This window comes from Symphalangus syndactylus, chromosome 8 (assembly GCF_028878055.3).
Source record: "Symphalangus syndactylus isolate Jambi chromosome 8, NHGRI_mSymSyn1-v2.1_pri, whole genome shotgun sequence".
NCBI lineage: Eukaryota > Metazoa > Chordata > Mammalia > Primates > Hylobatidae > Symphalangus > Symphalangus syndactylus.
This window is the reverse complement of record NC_072430.2, coordinates 46,812,652-46,831,077: the sequence shown is the minus strand read 5'-3', so window position 1 is coordinate 46,831,077 and position 18,426 is coordinate 46,812,652. Positions and strand designations below refer to the sequence as shown.

The 18,426-nt window shown below is 44.0% G+C and overlaps 1 protein-coding gene across 8 annotated transcripts in view; it reads right to left on the bottom strand.

The window, feature by feature from the left end:
- SLC8A3 (solute carrier family 8 member A3) overlaps positions 1-18,426 on the bottom strand; it is a 151,634-nt gene that overhangs the window by 128,787 nt on the left and 4,421 nt on the right. For 6 of the 8 annotated variants that reach the window (XM_055288987.2, XM_055288988.2, XM_055288985.2 and 3 more), the window contains exon 2: positions 550-2,395. The exons of 1 other annotated variant lie outside the window; for it this stretch is intronic. In XM_055288987.2, the coding sequence (XP_055144962.1) occupies positions 550-2,333 (1,784 nt within the window). In that variant the 5' untranslated portion in view covers positions 2,334-2,395. Of the gene's footprint in view, positions 1-549; positions 2,396-18,426 lie in introns of those variants that run through there. One more of the 8 variants, XM_055288992.2, reaches the window with a different exon arrangement.

The following is an 18,426-nucleotide window of genomic DNA, read 5'->3' as shown; positions in this document are numbered from 1 at the left end:
TTTCCAAATTAAAGAAGATGTGCCTGGAATCTGGTTATACAGTGAGACTGGCAATATAGTACCAGGGAAAAAGCCAATGCCACTTGTTTTCTTAAGAATGCTCTGATTGGGCTATTCCTGCCCAGAATAGAAAGGATTGGTTTCAAAGCTCATAGATACCCTTCATATGAGGAAGGGAGGAAGAAGAGGCCCAAGCGATTCTCTAGTCCTTCTTAGTCACAAGAATTCTCCAAAATCTGATATCACAAAACTTGTCATCCCACAGCTCCACCAGCCATCATTTTGTGTTTCAGAGAACAAAATGTTTTGTGTCCTTAGCTCTTATCACAGGATTCCTTGCCCAGAAACAATTTAAAATGAGAAAACTGAAGAAGAGTTTGGAATCAGAACATGTCCAGTGGTGTCTGCTGATCCTGCATACCTGTGATGGAACCAAAGTTTGACATTAACACAAACACAAGGAAATGTTGTAAAGTGCAGTACAGAAGGACAGAAAGGGATGGCAAAAGATGGAGTCAGGTAGGGGCAGAATACAGGAAGGTTACTTACACAGTTTCATCATTCTTGAATTCCAACTCCCCATATGTGTCTTCAAAGTCCTCACCGCCACCCTTGGCTGTCCCTTCTACTGTCCTAAAGGGGACGATGACTGTACCCCGGGCACCTGATGTCCGCAGAACCTTGACCTCCATAACACCAATACTCTCACTGACATGAATAGTATCACATTCAAAAGTGAAGATGCCTGCATGGTCATCATCCAAGATGGTAACTGTGGCCACACAAGGGGAGGCTAGGACAGCCCGAGGCAAGGGAAGACTGTTGAATATTGCTGGAGGCATCCCCTCCTCTGGCTGCTCTTCCTCTATGCGGACATTGCTCAACCTTACAAAGAAGTGTTCATCCTCCTCAAAAATGTCGTCATCAATAATGCCCACGGAGAACTCCTTCTGGGTCTCTCCTGGCTTCAGAACCACGGTGCCCTCTGTGAACTCATAGTCAGCCCCTGCATTGGCAGAACCATCCTCTGTTTTGTAGTCCACATACATGGTCTTTGACATGTCTCCCCCTTTCCTCACCACTGTCAGGAGTACAGCCCCACAGTTCTCCAGGCACTGGTAAGAACATGGGTCAAAGAAGACCTTGGAAATAAAGTCCTCAGGCTCATCGGTGTGCACCTCGCTCATGCTGGAGGTCTTCTTGGCTTGTTCTGCTGCATGTTTCTTCAGGATATTGCCTGCACCAGTCATCATACGAGTAGCTTGGATCCGGTAGAAGGCGCGGCTCTTCTGTTGGTGGGAAAGAGCATAGTAATTGGCCATCTCCACCAGCTGATCTAAGTCCTTCTCTGGGTGTTTTTGCTTCAGATCCTTGAGAATCCGGATCATCTCTCTGCGGGACTCATCCACTTCCTTCCCTTCCAGGGGCACCAGGTTCCCATCTAGAAAATGGGAATTCATCATTTTCCCATCCATCTCAATGCCCTTAGGGTGGTCACCCTCTGTCTCTATGATAATTCCTCGGTGTTTATCTGTGCGGTACTTTTTGTGCATGTATTTGTAGAAGAGCAGTCGTTTATCTGCCACCCAGGCCAGAAGGACACACACTGGAAAGAAGAAGAGAGTGAGGAGGCCTTCCCAAACCTGGACCACACCAGGGGAGAAGACTGCCAGAATCATATAGAGCCAGATGTAGGCAAAGATACTCCAAGCAGCGGTGATGAAGAAGACTCGTAGGTGCTTGATCCTGCGAGTCTCTCCGTCTGGGATCACGTAGACACAGATGCCAATGATGATGAACATGTTGAAGGCTGCACTCCCTACAATGGTAGAAGGTCCCAGATCACCAGCAATGAACCCATGACCACACACCTCAATTAAAGAGAGGAGTATCTCAGGAGCAGAGGAACCCAGGGCCATAAGGGTCAGGTTGGAGACAGTTTCATTCCAGACCCGAATAGTGGTTGTGCTGGTTTCTCCATTGGGTTTCTTAATCGTCACCTCCCTCTCCTGAGAGGTTATGACTTCAATAGATGCCATGAAGCGGTCAGCAATGATGGACACCCCAAGGAACATGTATATCAGGGCCACAAAATAGACAATGACCCTGGCAATCTTGTCCCCAAGGGAAGGGTTCTCCGGGTACCAGATTGGCAGGATGACACCCTCCTTGCAGTCTGATGACCCTGAACAGGACTCATTGTTCTGCCCTGTGCTTGGCACGTCCCCTGAGCCACCAGCCTCTGCTCGAAGACCATTCAGGAAGAGCACAAAGGTAACCAGCCCAAAATGGAGGAAGGCAGAGGTGAGAGGCTGCAACCTTAACCACGCCATACACAAGACTTAGCCACTGGCTTCTATTGCAGCACCAGTCGTCCTCCTGATAGGCCAGAGACCTAGAAAAGATCAGAGAGGCAGGAAATGGCATGAGGAAAAAGGGGACAGCAAACGGCAGGTTCCCACCAATACAACTGATGCTTCACCTCCAGTGACATATTGCACTAACATATGGGGCAGTCTCTCACTTGGAAAAATTGATGTCAATGGGAGGCACAAATAGCTGCTCTGTCCTCCAAACCATCTGGTGGAGACTCCATTGAAAAATGGCTTGAAATAGCTGGGAATACTGGGGATGGAAATTCAGCAATAGACTTCAAGTCCTGTCTCCCAAACCGGTATTACCTGTGAGAGTTCTCAAGAAGCAACTTAAAATAGGCCACGTATAACCTGAATCTTCATCCCCATTTATACTGTTTCTGGGGTGTTCGGACTTCCTTACCCTGTTGTCATTATACTCAAGAATCTTGGATAACATAGGTTTGCAAGAGAGTACATTGAATTGAATTTTCATGGACTAGTCCCCAAAAGATTGAAAACCTTGCTCTGTTTAATGTATATATATTTCCTTGGCCTTCATGTTCACTCCTGGATTATACCAAGTGACTGTCCCCCACAGGACCTTTGTACATGCCATTATTCTCATTCATCTTTGAAATGAGGATTTCTTCTTTGCACTCCCCACTCTTAATAATGCTTTAGATCTCATCCGTTAAACACAGCAATAAACCTTGAAAACTGAGCTCCCTTGGAAAGAACTTCCTCTCCGAATGCAAGACTTCTGGAGGCAAGCTATAATTCTGAGATAGCTTGGGAAATCAAAAGAGTTGATTCATAGTGAATGCCACCCACCCCATAGCCAAATGGAGGCCCTGTAAGGTGTGCCCAAGACCAAGTTCACAGCAGCTCTGAGACCTCCAGTAAAGCCTGCTTATGAGCAGTTTAAGCAGGCAGTAACAGGAAGATAATCATCTGCCAGCCACTTAAATTTCAAACCCAAACATGGAAAGGAACAAGTGGTAAAAATCATTATTAATAAAACATGCAAATGTCTCTCAAATAAGTTTTGTTAAACTGGAGACAAGATTTTGGGGGTGACATGCAGCTTCATCTACTGGCCTCAAACCACTAAAAGGTGAGCTGGAGCTAAGAAGAATGGGATGAAATGCAATTGAAACTATTCTATACTCATCTTACCACTCACTGCCTCATTTGGGTGGGATGAGAATGAAAATACCATGGAATAGCTAAAAACAAGGGGGGGATCTTTCTCCCTCTGTTACAACTGTGTAGGGTACCCTTAGTAATAAAGGAATGCTGATTTGCATTTGTACAGCACCTTAAAGATGCAAAGTCTTCATACCCCATATTTGCTCCTTTTTCTCCTGTTTCCCAGTTCAGAAAATAGCATCTTCAGCCACCCAGTTACTCATGCTAGAAAGCAGATGTTAGTCTGAAAGCCTTCGTCTCTCTTCTATCCTTTATCCAATCACTAAATCCTATCAACTCTTTCTCCATTTCTACCACCATCATCCCAGCCCAGGCCACCATCACTCCTTACGTCATGAATCTACTTCAGTAGCCTCCTAATGGAGCTCACCACTCCAACTCTTGCTAGTTCTCAATTCCACTTTCCTCATATAGCCACCGTAATCTTTTTTTAAAAAAAACAGACTTAAGCATATCACTCCCCTATTTGAAGCCCTTTAGTAGTCTTCTCTTGCTCTTCATATAAAGACCAGATTCTTTCCCATGACCTTCAAAGCCTTGCATGAACTCACTCCTTCCCACTCATCCCCCTTCATCCCGTCACTCTCTCCCTTATTACATTTCAACAACAATAGCCTTCATGTTCACTCTTGGATTATACCAAGTGACTTTCCACTCCAGGACCTTTGTACATGTCATTATTCTCATTCGTCTTTGAAATGAGGGTTTCTTCTTTGCACTCCCCACTCTTAATAATGCTTTAGATCTCATCCATTAAACAGTGAATGACATAAGAGCAAAGACGGTGTCTCTTCTGTTTATCATGGTATCCTGAGTGGTTAGTAGGTTCTCAGTAACTCTATGTTTTTGGAATGAATAAATGTAGTCACCAAGAAAGCTTCCTCGGACATCAGCCTTATTTATTTTTTATCTAAATTGTAGCCATTTGCTTTGGAAATACATATACATTTCATAGACAAATCCTGACTGGATTTTGGAGGCTATATGGGACCTCTTTAAATTTCCAAAGCCTGTGCTCAAAGAGAAATTCTCTTCGGGACACAAAACATCAGGGTGCATATTGTTCCCATGAAGACCTCCCTCCCAAAGAGCTGAGGATTAACTTGGTTTAATCCCTAGAGAGGCAGCCAAGTGCTGAAGCCCACATTCCCCATTAGTTCAGGTGCTGAGGGCATCACAACAGGTGCTGGGGGGCCTCTGCCGTTGACCTCACTCAGAGGAGAAGAGGTTATGGGGATGACTGTGGAGGAATAGAGTGGTTGAAGATGTTCAGCATCCATCTTCAAAGGTTAAGAAAGCTCTTGTCATCAATGATGTGCACAGAGGCATTCATTCAGAGGTTTGACACTCACCGACCCTAGAGAAATGTGGAGAGAAAAGGATCTTGGCTCCTTACTTTGACCTCTGAAAACCCTGACACTTTGTGGATTCCAATGAGCCCCATGCAGTGATGACAGATGGTAGGCACAGCTGAGCAGCTCTTTCATCAAGAGCCAACCCAGTGACAGGAGGTGGCTGCTGTGAGAGCCAACCAATCCCAAGAGCGTGAGTATCCATGGGGGAGGGAAGAGAGTTGGTCTTCCAAAGTGAAAGGATATGGAACATTGGGATGTTAGAATTATCCTGATGAACAGGGGACTTGGAGTCCTATTTATCTTATGGACCAGGAAAATTAAGGAGGATTACGGTCTTTGTTTTCCTTTGGCCCTGTAGACACTTTGTGGCAACAGGTTTTTCTGGGGAATGTGCTATCATATGAGCAGAATCAGAGGCCAGTTTAAAAAGACTATTCCATGAGAAAATAAAAGAACTGAAGGAAAAGATTAAAGAAAAAATGCAAGGCCAGGCTCAGTGGCTCACACCTATAATCCCAGCACTTGGGGAGGTTGAGACAGGTGGATCACTTGAGGTCAGGAGTTCCAGGCCAGCCCGACCAACATGGCAAAATCCCATCTCTAGTAAAAATACAAAATTAGCTGGGCGTGGTGGTGCACGCCTGTAATCCCAGCTACTTGGGAGGCTGAGGCAAGAGAATGGCTTGAACCCAGTAGGTGGAGGTTGCAGTGAGCCAAGATAGCGCCATTGCACTCCAACATGGGCAACAAGAGTAAAATTCCATCTCAAAAACAAAAAAAGAAAAATAAAAGAAGGCAAGGAGGTGAGATGGCTAGTAAATGCATGCACCCAGTTTTTGAAATTGAAGATGGAAACTGCCCTGTGAATGCCTAGTTCCTCTTTGCAGCCCTGCCAGGAAATCGTTTCTGGCTGAGATGTTAGAGAAAGCAGGAACATCTCTAATGACCAGCCAGTGGTCATTTTTTATGCAATTGCCCCTGGCCCAGACACCAGTTGAGATAGATTCCAGCATCCTGGGGGCCCAGCTCAACCCCTTAGAGACCCAGATGATCTTCTGTAGTTCCAGAAGGCTATTAACCCCGAGGCATACTCAGGGATATGACTCAATTTGAGACCTTCCCCCACTAGGACCACCCCAAATCATAAAGATATTAATAACAGTAATTAGCATCTACAAGTGTTTATTATGTGCATAATGCTGAGTGCTTTCTCATTTAATTTTCATAGCAACCCTATGAGGTTAGTAATATTTTTATCCCTGTCTTATATTTTGGGAAACTGAGACTTAGCTAAGTCATTTACTCAAAGTACAAAGGAAATAGTAGAACTAGAACTCACAGACAGATGACATAAAGTATGGTTTTAACCACCCCATTTTACTAAGCTGTCCCACTTTGTTGTAGAACATCCATGGCCTCCAATCAGTTTCCAGTCTGATGTGGACTTAGAAGCAAGGTGACTGTCCCACACCTGCTCAGAGGAGAAACTCACTGTTTCGATGCCTAGTTCTCAGGCTTACTGGGGTTGTTCTGGCTGCCTGCTGCTGCCTCCCATCCAAATATTCTCCTTCCCATCAGTTCAGTTTGACAAACATTGACAAAAGCCTGTGATTTGCTAGACCTGGTATTAGATGCTGGTGGATTAAATAAATAAAAAAAAAAAAAAGAGAGAGACACCGCGTTTGCCCTCGAAGGTACAATCTAGCAGAAGTATACAGATGTACAAATAGACACTTTTATTGTAAAAAGAGGAGGTAGGGCAGAATGCTATGGGAATGCGAAGAGGGCACTGAGCCAGCCTAGGGATTCAGGGAGGCATTCTGAAGGAGGTGATTCCTGAAATGAGACTTCAAGCATGAGTGAGCTTTAGTCAAAAAAAAAAAGGAAAGTGGGAAGGGCATTCGAGTCAAAGAGAACAGCCCAGGAAAGGCAAAGACATGGAAACATGATGGAAAAGGCTGCTGTGGGCATTGGATTACAAGACATGCAGTGTGAGGCAGGAAGCCCAGTAGATGAGGCTAGACAATAGGGAAGACTTCACTCATGGCAAGCTTTAGATGCCAGGCTGAGAAGACGGGGTTTTATTCTAAGGGCAATGAAAAGCCAGTGATAGGGTTGTAAACCAAAGAATGACATGGTATGATTTGTCTTTCAGAAATACCAACTTCACCTAAGGGTTTAGGATGGCTGTAAGGGGGCAAGACAGGAGCAGGAAGGTCAGATAGAACTCTGCTGCAAACTGAACAGATACAGACAAGCATGGTGGGCCTGGGTAGATTCTGCTCATGATGCCCGTCTGTCCCCATGTCACACTCCCCTCTCTCAGCCAAACTGATGCCCTGGCTCAGCCCTGAGCCTCTCATCTCTTTTCCGGATCATCTTCCTAACGCCCCTGAGGCCATCTGCAAGGTGTCTGTGTCCTTAGCAGTGGCTCCTGACATCTTTTAATATCACTGGCAAATTTAATTAAAGTCACCATTCCTCCACTCTTCCAGATCATTAATAAAACAATGCCACCAGGACAGACTGAGCAAATGCTCCCTCCTGCTATGCCCTCCACTTTCTCCAACAGGAACACTGCTCCGGGCATATCACCAGCCTGGGTAGAGTTGTCCCACTCTGCTTCTAAATCTGGGCCCCTGCACAGGCATCGTAGCCAATTTACATTAAAGTTTTAGGTCCAGCCAGGCTGCACTGGCTCTGATGTGTCACCCGAGTCCAAGCACACTGCATATTCTCCTGCACTTCCTCTGCCTCCAGTGGGTGGAAGTCAGTGCAGTCCTGGCCTCGGCAATACTCCTCGAGAGACACAGGAATGAAGCTCCTGACTCTCTCAAGAGTAGGAAAGACGTGACCTCCGCTGCTTAGGTAGCTTGATTGCCACAACTGGAACTTGTATCCAAGGAGGAAAATATAATGATATTAAATGTTTTTGTTGCATTATTAATGTTTTGAATCTTCACAATGAAGGAAGTGATATTATCACCACACCTGTTTTAGAGATGGCAAATTAGAACTCATAGAGGTTAGAGAATTTGCCTAAGACCCCAGTTAGTAAACAGAAAGGTAAGCATTTGAGTTCTGGCAGTCCACCTCCAGGACACATGGTGTTACCACTGTGCTTGGCACATACCCTAGGTTTGAGGGCCCCTTTGAGCAAAGGCTTGAGGAGGGCAGGCTGAGTCTTTCTAGATGTGGAGGCCCCCAACAAGCTTGGAAGCTCTACATACAGGCAGAGTGGATCCATGGTAGAGCCCTGGATTTGAAAATGGACGAGAACTTCCTTTCCAGCCTTGACTCAATGAGGTGTGAGACCTTGGGAAGTCAGTGACCCTCTTAGGGCAGCAGCTTCCTCATCCATAAAATGCAGGTTGGGTTAGATTAACGCTATAGTTCCTTCCAGCCAAACATGCTTTGATGACAGGAAAGGAAAGAATTGAAGGGACACATTTTATGTTAAGTGGGCCCAGAGCCACATGAAAGCCAGGTGTGGAATTTAGACTCCCACAGAGACCTCAGAGGATAAGAGAATAAGCTAGGGGAAGGTGGTAGGAAGAGGGGACCAGGGAAAAGTCGAGGAGAGCCTACATTCTGGACTTACCATAGGCCCCTTGGACCAAATCCATTTTTTTTTTTTTGCCCATTAAGGCCAAACACTGTGCTAGCAATTGCAGGTACAGCCATGAACCACTTCTCCAACCTCTGAGAGTTTATTTTCTGATGAGGGGTAGAGACAAACAAGTAATTATCGGGATAATTGATTACAACTATGTCTTGGAAAGTAATATGATTTTCTTCTGCTGCTCTAAGCACTCAGGTTGGTGGCTCTACAGCTGCCTCAACCCGTGTGGGCAGTGGCTGCAGTGCAGCAGGGCTTTTAATGTAGAGAATGTTGCAGTCATATGTGAGATAATATTATACTGTTCTTGCTTCTCTGATCTCATGCAACTGTCATATTTTGCCTTCCCTGAAGTCTCAGACCTTTAATGACTTCTGAACCATCTGACAGTTTCATGAAACCCTGCTGACATTCTCCCAGGTACTACTACAGAAGAAGAGAAAAGAAAGCTTCCTAGACAGACCAGGGCATCAGCAGGCCTCCATCTCCTCATGCTTTATATGGACCAAGGACTTTTAAAAAGTGATGACAACAGCAATGATCATATATATTCATCAGGCACCTACTCTATAGCCAACACTGCTCTAGGCACTTTTATATCTGTTATTTAATATCTCACAAACCCACCATAAGACGTGTCTTGTTATCTGTTTTAGAAATGAGGAGACAGGGACCTCACAGATTCATAATTTGCCCAAGGTCTACCAGCTGAGCAAGTGGCAAAGAGGGGCTATGAAACTTGGTGTGTCAAATGCTAAAGTCTGCTTTTAAGCTCCAGGAGATGAAAGGGATGGTGGAAGAGCAGGCTAGGGATCAAGATCCCGTAGGTCAAGAACTTTGGGCTCCAGAAACTCCTGTGTCTTCTGGGAAGCTTTCCTCGAAAATGCATCTTCCTCTAATTGTAAAGTGAGTCATTTATTCTCTAGGGTTACTCTAACACTTTGGTCACCCCTGAAGCACTTGTCACACTGTACTGGGCTTATCTGTTTACCTATCCATCTTCCACACTCTTCTGGAAGCTCTTTGAAAAATTTCAACTCAATATAGGGAAGCTTTTTTTTCTTTTTTCTTTTTTTTTTTTTTTGAGAGGGAGTCTCACTGTCACCCAGGCTGGAGTGTAGTGGCACAGTCTCGACTCATGGCAAACTCCGTCTCCCAGGATCAAGCGATTCTCCTCCCTCAGCCTCCCAAGTAGTTGGGATTACAGGTGTGTGCTACCGCACCCGGCTAATTTTTGTATTTTTAGTAGAGGCGTGATTTCACCATGTTGGCCAAGTTGGTCTCGAACTCCTGTCCTCAAGTGATCCGCCCACCTCAGCCTCCCAAGGGGAAGCTTTTTTGTTTGTAACAATGAATCATCACACTCCGTGAAACTCTATTGATAGGACTAAGAGGTTGAACTTGACCTCTGATTCCCTCTCTGCCTCTAACATTCTGTGATTCAAAGATGTCTGAAGTGTGCTAGACTTGTGTAAACCAGAGGACTTTGCCCTCTGCAAATCCTTGGCAGATCTGGGGAGTTACAAACACTGAGAGTGGGCCAGAGAGCTAGGAAGAGAGAGGGCTTAGCTCAGCTTAATTTAAGTTTTGTTTTTCCCATGGCTGGGTCTACATCTGCATTTAAGTCATCCTCCAGCTGGAGACAGTGATGGAACCAGGATCACATTCTAGAGATAGCTGTACATCTGAATAACCATGGAGTTCTAAAAAATACAGACATCTAGATCCTACTCCAGACCTAAGTTTTGAACTCTCTGGGAGAGGAGCCTAAATACTTATGTTTTTGAAAAGTTCCTTAATTGGTTTTAAGATACAGACAAGGTTGAAAATCCTGGGAGAAGAGAAGGAACCTCGCCTGACTATGACATTTGCATCCCAGGTATTCCAGCCATCAGAGACTTTCTTTGGACTGGGAGAAGGACTCATAGCAGATCATGCGTTGACTCACAAATGGGCACCACAAGACATTTCTATGCACTGGACAAACATCTCACCTTCTTGAAATCTCACTTCCTTTCATACCTTGCCAAGAAAAGTCAGCATCAATTCTCTACCCACATAAGCAGATTTTCCCTTTATCTTTCCCTAAACTTGCTGTCTACTTGGTTTATACTTGTACTGATGAAATACAAAAGATCCATAATTCCCTTGTCTTTGTAGGAAAATGATGCTATTCATCCATTTTCAGCAAGTTGTATTTCTAATTATTTTTCCTTTCAGTGATAATAGCTTAGGTCTACTTCTTCGCACTTCCTCGCGGCCTCTTTGTTCATTCACTCATTTACTGATTTATTCATTCATGCATGCCTGCATTCATTTGTATGAAATCCAGCTTATGTGTCACAGGCTGACTTTCACTGAATTATGCTGAGAAAGTTAACTTGTTGCAAACACATTTTTTTCCACACACTCAAAAAAGTTAGACTATAAGTTCCAAGAGGGTAGAAATTTTAATCTGATATTTCTGTATCCCCAGTGCATAAATCAGTGCCTGGCATATCGTAGATGCTCAGTACATATTTATTGAATGAATGAGTACATCGAATGAATGTGCAAAAATAGAAGGGATAATATCCAGTGATTTCTCCCATTTTTGGCAGTGTTCAACTTGGAGGCTGGAGAACCATCTGTCAGGGATGCTGTGAGCAAGGTTTTCTGAATTTGAGTAATATGAACAAAATATAATCCCTCTAGAGAAGCACACACTTCACTGGAGAACAGTGACAGAAAACCAAATAATTACACCAAAACAAGTACCAGATTTTGAAGCATGTGCAACGTGCTTCAAAGAGATCACAAGAAAGGAAGTTATAGCACCTCTTGGGATCACTGGGGCCAGCTGCATGAACCAGCTAACATTAGATCTAGGATTTAAAGAATGAACAGGAGTTAATTGGGTGGAAGCCAGTACATCTCAAACAAAGGCCATAGGAAGCCCATGCTAAAGGGCATGGAAGCCTGAACAAGCAGTGTCTGTTTCCAGAAGGATGAGCAGTATGGCTGAAAGACTTGAGAGAAGCTGTGGAGATAAGCGAGGAATCGCTGGTAAGAGGCCTTGTGTGCCTGGCCAAGAAATGTGGGCATTCTCTTGGAGACAATAAGGAAGCACTGAAGGTTTTTAATCATAGGAGGGAGAAGATCAATGTTTTTCTTTTGGATAGGCAACCTAGAGTGATGACAGTGTGGGAACAGGATAGATGAATGAAAGTGGGGCAAGAATGGAGGCAGGAAGACCAGGCCAGACTCTCCCAGGACTGGGGTGAGAGGCAGTGGAGACCTGAACCAAGGCAGTGGGAGAAAGGCTGCTGGGGAAGGCATGGATTTCAGAGGCACTGAAAGGAGAATCCATGTAAGTTGGAGACCAATGGAAACAGAAGATGATAGTGAAGAGGAATGAAAAGGCCTAGCAAGGACCATACCACATCAGGCCCCTTCCTCCACTGGCCCTGGAAAGTTCATCCTGATCCTGAGATCTCCAGGCCCCAAAAAATGGAAGCTGAAGGAATCAACACAAAACTATCCAACTTAGATTATCTTCTTAGCTTTAGGACTTCCTGTAACTGTGGGACAAATGGAACCCAACCGAAGCCTTAGAGTGTTCCTCAGTCTAGTCAAGGGAATAACCATTTGTGGATTCAATAGACCAGACTGTGGTCAGCTCTGGAGATGCACTGATGAAGCAGGTCTGGTCTCCCCTCTGGGATGACACACAGAAAGGTATATGAGATCAGTATCTAAGTGTGAGCAAAGGGTTTGGGGACTTATGAACACTGCCTAAAGGTTGTGAATATTCTCCCTCACGTTAGACATCTGAGATCTGTTTCAAATGACCGCACAGTTTCACACAGGAGAAAATGAAGCCATGGAACATATTGCTCCTAAGAAATAGTGCTAGCTAGAAGATAAGAATTGTTTGTAAAAGACCCAAAATATTGAAATTAACTTCAAGTTAATCTAGAGTGGCTACAAGAAAGCCTGATACTATTCATTGATTCATGAACGAAAGTATTTGTCGAGCACTTACTATGTGCCCATCACAGTTGTAGGTTCTTTGAAGATCATTTCTGCCTGGATGCATTCTCAAATATATTGAGTGCCAAATATGTATCACATTCCATTCTAGCTGCTGGAGATTTAATATTTAATATTACATCTCTCACCTGGACTACTGCAACAGCTGCCAACCTTGTTCCACCCCTTATAATCTACCCTCCACAAAACAGCCAGAAAGTCTCTTTAAAATGTAAATCAGATAGATCATGCCATTCTTTGTATCATCTCTCTTTCTGTGGCACCCCACCCCCTACTGACTTCTCATCTAGCTTCTAACTTGCTGACCTTTCAAATCTCCTACCATTTTGTTTTGCTCCACCCATACTCCACTTCAACCTAGATGAAATACTTTGAAGCTTCTAGAACAGGCAAGCAAGTGTCTTAGGACTTTTGCATCTACTGTTCTCTCTGCTTGGAAAACCTTACCCTAAATATCCACATAGGTCACTTTTAAATTTCGTTCAGGCCTTATATGCCCCCTCTCTGAGAGGCTTTCCCCCACCCATCTTATCTAAAGGCAATCTCCCCCTCCAGTATTCTCTTGTAACATCACTTTTCATTTTCTTTATAGCCCATATTCACTTGATGAAATCATCGTTGTTTTTGTTTGCTTGTTTACTAGTTTATCATCAAATATATACTCCATAGTAGCAGGAATCTGGTCCCTTTTGTTCACCACAGTATTCCCAGTGCCTTCGCTACTGCTAGCAGAGGGAGTACTCAGTAAGTATTTGTTGAGTGGATGCAAAATGACTCTAAAGGAGTTTTCATTAAGTGATTCTGGAAAGATGCATCTAGGAAGAGACTTCAAACTTCCTGGCAAGCCTTAGGGTAGAGAGGTATATGGTTAAAGCCAATGACCTCAGAGTTCAGATAGTTTTGTTCATTCTCAAGAACCAGTGGGACCACATAGTGTGTGGATAGAAGTCAGGAGTCTAATTCTAAACACAGCCCCTTCTCCCAATCCTAGTCCTCTCATTAGCACCTCACTTTTCCTTCAGAGTATGGCATAATGATAATCAGCATTTATACTGCATCATTCATTCAATAAATATTAAGCAATGCTATGTGCCAGGGGTTTACAAAGAACTTCTCACTCACATGATCTTATTTAATCCTTCTTGTGAGGTTGATCATACAGAAGAAGAAATTAGGGCTCAGTTTATTGCTGAGTGTTTCTATGCCAATAAATATTGGAGCCAGAACCAAACCTTGGTGCTCGGAATGCCAGAGGTCTCCTTTCAGCAGGCTGAAAGAGTGTGTCATGTCGGGAAAGACCAAGACAAAGCATCCCCTGCAACTGAAAGGAAGTCAGGGCTGGAGTCAGAGGAGCAAGAAACCCAGGGCAGCCTGAGGCAAACATTGTTCCTGCCCTTCCCTGTTGCCAAGAGAGAACCACTTGGGCTCTATCTTTTGAGGTTGCCCATGGGGAAGGCTGACATCCTTCTGCCCTGTTGCAAAGCCATCAAGGGATGCTGGTGATCAGCCTCCTTTATGTACATATTTCTCAGACTATTCTCCAGAAGCCAGATGTATTTTAATGCCATTTAATTTATTTTAATTTTTTAAATGTTGAAATATGGAATTAAATCACATCATTGCCTGATTGAAGAACAAATAAAACCTGGCAAGCAGTCAAAGTCATCTCTCTGAGACAAGTCTGGGTAGTTCTCTTGTATAATCAACTCTAGGGATGCTCTGGGCCCTCCTATTACAAGGGGGTGCTAGGAGCAGATTCCTCAGACTCCCAGCAGATCTAGCTACTGTCTTCACAGATGTGCTCTCCCCTAATGATTTCCCCTTGAGGTTGATTCCTCTATTAGTTTCTTTTCAGGGGCTAAAAGGCACTGGCTCAAGAGGATTCTTCCTGTCTCACTGGGGAGAGAGTACAGTGGTATGTTTGGGGTAGGTGGAGCATCTGGAAAGCCACTGAGCAGAGTGGTTTTACTAGACTCTCAACAGAATCTACGTGGCTCTAAACACATCTTTTCTGGGGGCTCTATGAAAGGCAGAAGTGCAGGAGTTGAGATAGGATGTCTGGAACATTTGGGAGCCTAGAGCACTACTAGTCATTCTGCGAATGCCCTAGAATACCGCAGTGGGAGCTGACTGGTGACTGCACATTGAGGAGTGCCAACCTGGGGCCCTTGGGGCACTCTAACCAGTTTAGGGCACCTTACAGGCTGGACAGCTGAGTTGACTGGCCAAGTTGATCTCTAGAGACTCAATGTGATAACAGATACACTAGAGGCTTCAAGTTACAGCTGGAAGGTTCTGAAATGAAAGATACTGTCAGCACTAAAAGTATTCTTAGCAGGAGACAATCTGTATGCTATGAAACAAGACTCACAGAATACAGAATTGTCAGGTCAGGGAGGAGCATAAAAGTCAACACATCCAACACAAACTCTTTGGATGGATAAGGAATCCAAGGCCCAGAGAACAGAGGTGAGTCTTACCTGTGGTTTTCAGAATTGATAAGAATTAGAACATAACCTTTTATCACCAATTCATTGCCTCCTCTATGACACCATTTTCCTGTCCCTGGTTTGAATTTTGACTCCACCATTGTCTTATTTTAGGAAATAGTATAGATTCCCTTTCTTGACCTTGTTTCACCTGCTTCATGGGTGAGGGAGTATATTCATTTATTCACTCCATTTTTTCATTGAACAGCTACTGTATTTCAGGCATCATGTGACATAGAGTGGGAGACAGAAAAAGTACTTGCTCCAGGAGGGATGGTAAGCCACATGCAAAAAAAAAAATGCATTTCAGAAAGTGTAAAGGGCTAATGAAAAACAGATGTCACATTATTAAAATTCACAGGAGGAAGGGACAGCTTCTCCATAAAGCCTTCCCATCAGGCAGAGGCATTTGAATTGAACACTGAAGAACAAGCAGAAGTCTTAAGGGAAGGTAAACTGTGAACAAATGCACAAAAGCAGAAAGAGCAAGGGAACTGTAAAAAGTGAGGCTAGATATGGAGTGGGGCACCAGCCCCTCCTGGGCCTTGAATACAAGGAACTGCAAAAAATGGAATGCCCTTCCAAGTTTTTTGTGCAGAAAGATGATAAGTTCACAAGGGCATTTTAGGAGGTGAATCTTGTAACTGATTAAAATGAATTGAAAGAGGGAAAGGTTGAAGTTGGGAAGATGGCAGAAAGCTGTTTTTTACAGTATAATAATAGTAACTACTTCGTACAGACATGGTAAGGATTAAATGGGAAAATCAACGTAAAGCACTTTGCAACAGAGTAGCTGACAGATGGTAAACACACACACATTATTATTATTTTTATACAAGAGGTGATAAAATCTGCACTTGAGTAGTGGTGTTTGGGATGAAGAAGAGGGGCATGGGCTTATAAAATACATCAAGCAACACTTGAGGAACAAGGGAGAGGAGTTCAAATATAAACTTGGAGGTTTCCAGCCAGGGTGACTGGAAGTTTGTTGATGCCATCAAGAGAAAGTGGGAAGTCAGGAGGAGAAGCTCCTAAGGACAAAGATGGTGTCAGGTTAGTAAAAATTCAGGAGGAGTTAACAGGACATCTTGTTGGAGATACTGTGCACACAGCTGGAAACAAGACACCTGGCTTGGAGAGCTAGAGTCACAGACTCTGGGAACTATCCACACTGCAGTAACAGCACAAACCATTCAGGGAGACTGCCAAGGGATAATGGAGAAAGGAAAAACTGGGAGGGAGAAGAGAATCTTGGAGTGGAAGTGGAAGAGGGGCCATGTAGAGATAGTGAGACCTAGAGAGCTCTGTGTGAAAGAAGCCGAAAGAGGAAAGACTTCAGGAGTTAATGGTCAATATTATCTGATGCAGGGAGAGAGAGAGAGAAAGAAAGAGGGAGGACAGCGGGCAGCTCTTTGGAATAAGTCATTATATTTTGGGGAATGAGAAGTCCTTGTTGGATGAGACTTGGGGAGAAGGTGGAGAAAAGTGGGAAGTGAGTAGATGAGTGATGAGAAAATAGGGACAAATGATTAAAATTCCAAGAGTTTGTTGAAGGCACGATGGGGAGAGAGTATAATGGGGAAAAGGAATTAAAGAAGTGATATTCTTTTTAAGATGGGGTTTGTGGAGGGAAAAGATTCTGTGTTGAAGAAGAAAGACACTTCAGAGAAGAGATGGAACTGGGGCAGTTTACCAAAGTAAGGCAAGGGTGAGCTCCTGGGCACTGTGCAGGAAATGAAGGGTTTTGTTTTTGTTAGTTTGTTTTTTACTCTAAGATTAGTGACAGGGAAGGATGAGGACCCCGCTGGAGAAATCAGGGTGCAAAGGAAGAATGCCGACCAAGCTCACACTGTTTGGTTTCATTCTTTTGGACTTCGAGGTCCTCTCCTGTCGAGTGATTTGGAAATTATCACATGGAAGCCATGGCAGGAGCACAGCTTTTGGTCCTACTTCCAGATCTAGTCCCCACATGACCCAGCATTCCTGCACACAACTAGGAAAGCCCTATTTGTCATTCCAAATATCGAGGCAATAAATGCTATTTGGTCCGTTCCAAATTACATATAGATGAAACGGAGCTGTTTTCTTCTTACTAGATGTGATTCTGTATGCCATATCCAAGTACCCTGGATTCTAGAATTAGCTTTTATTCACTCACCATATTATTTTTAAATACCCACGTACATGCACATGTGGGTCTCCTGTCTAGATGTTTTGCTCTATAGTCTCCGTGTACCTAAATTCCTACCCTTTCAGGCTCCTTCTTCAGGCCTGTCTCAGTCTTCACGAATCCCTCCATCTCATATCTTTGAGAGTTTGCTTTGCTCTGCAGTTCAGTCGGCCAGGAAATATGTCTCACACTCTGTGGAGCCCTTTCTCTTTTCCCCTAAGGCATCTGCCCAGTGTTGAGTTTAGAGGGCCCATTCAAAACACAAATGAACAACCAAACATAAACCAATCTCAGAGAAAATCAGTGAAACTTTTTCCTAGAAGGGTATCTCTGGTTTGCATGGAGTCCTAATTAGGGAAAAGAGGTCAGGCTGGCAGGACCAGAGGAAAGCAAAAAGAGAAAGCAGATAAGCTATCAGTCTGCCTGTTTTCATGGTCCAGGACACATAGCCCTCCTGTGCAAATAATTCACAATCTTCCTGTACCCAGCTATCACCAGAACACTGGCTGATAGAAAAGTGCAAGTTAACTCACTGCAACCTTGGTATTATCAGTGCTGCACATAGCTCTCTCCAGCACAGGCCCCATCCTATAAAGTCCCCAGCAAGCCTTTGTCTCCTTGCAGTCAGCTCTTTCTTCTCTTGCTGACCTGCCTGTTGCTTCCTTGCAATCTATCTTCATATGTTCTCTAATAAATCTGCCTTTTTTTTCTTTTTTACCACAACTGTCTTGGTAAATTCTTTTTACCTCCCATGCGACACTGGCCCCAAATAGTTGCTACCCGTGAGAGTCTGTACATTGAAACAGAAAGAGGAAACCCCTGCCCTCACCTTCATCGGCTGCCAGGACCATACACGTGGGTTTCTATACAGCTTCCTCTTTACCTCCCTTTCTCTCCTACATTCCAGTTTCAGTATACTATCTAAAATGCAAGTCTGACCTTTCAAATCAGTAGTCAACATTTTCCTAACCCCGTGCTGGAAACTCAGTGGAAATTCTTAGCATGGAGTACAAGCCCTTTAAGGTTTGACCCCTATGCCTTCTCCACACTCAACTCCTCACTGCATTTTAATCTCTGTCTTCAGTCATTTGGAAGAGCTCTTATCCGTGTTAGGTCTTTACATACTAATCCCTTCACTCATAACACTTTCTCCCTCCACTCTCCTCTCCTCTTTACGTCCTCTCCTCTTTTCTTT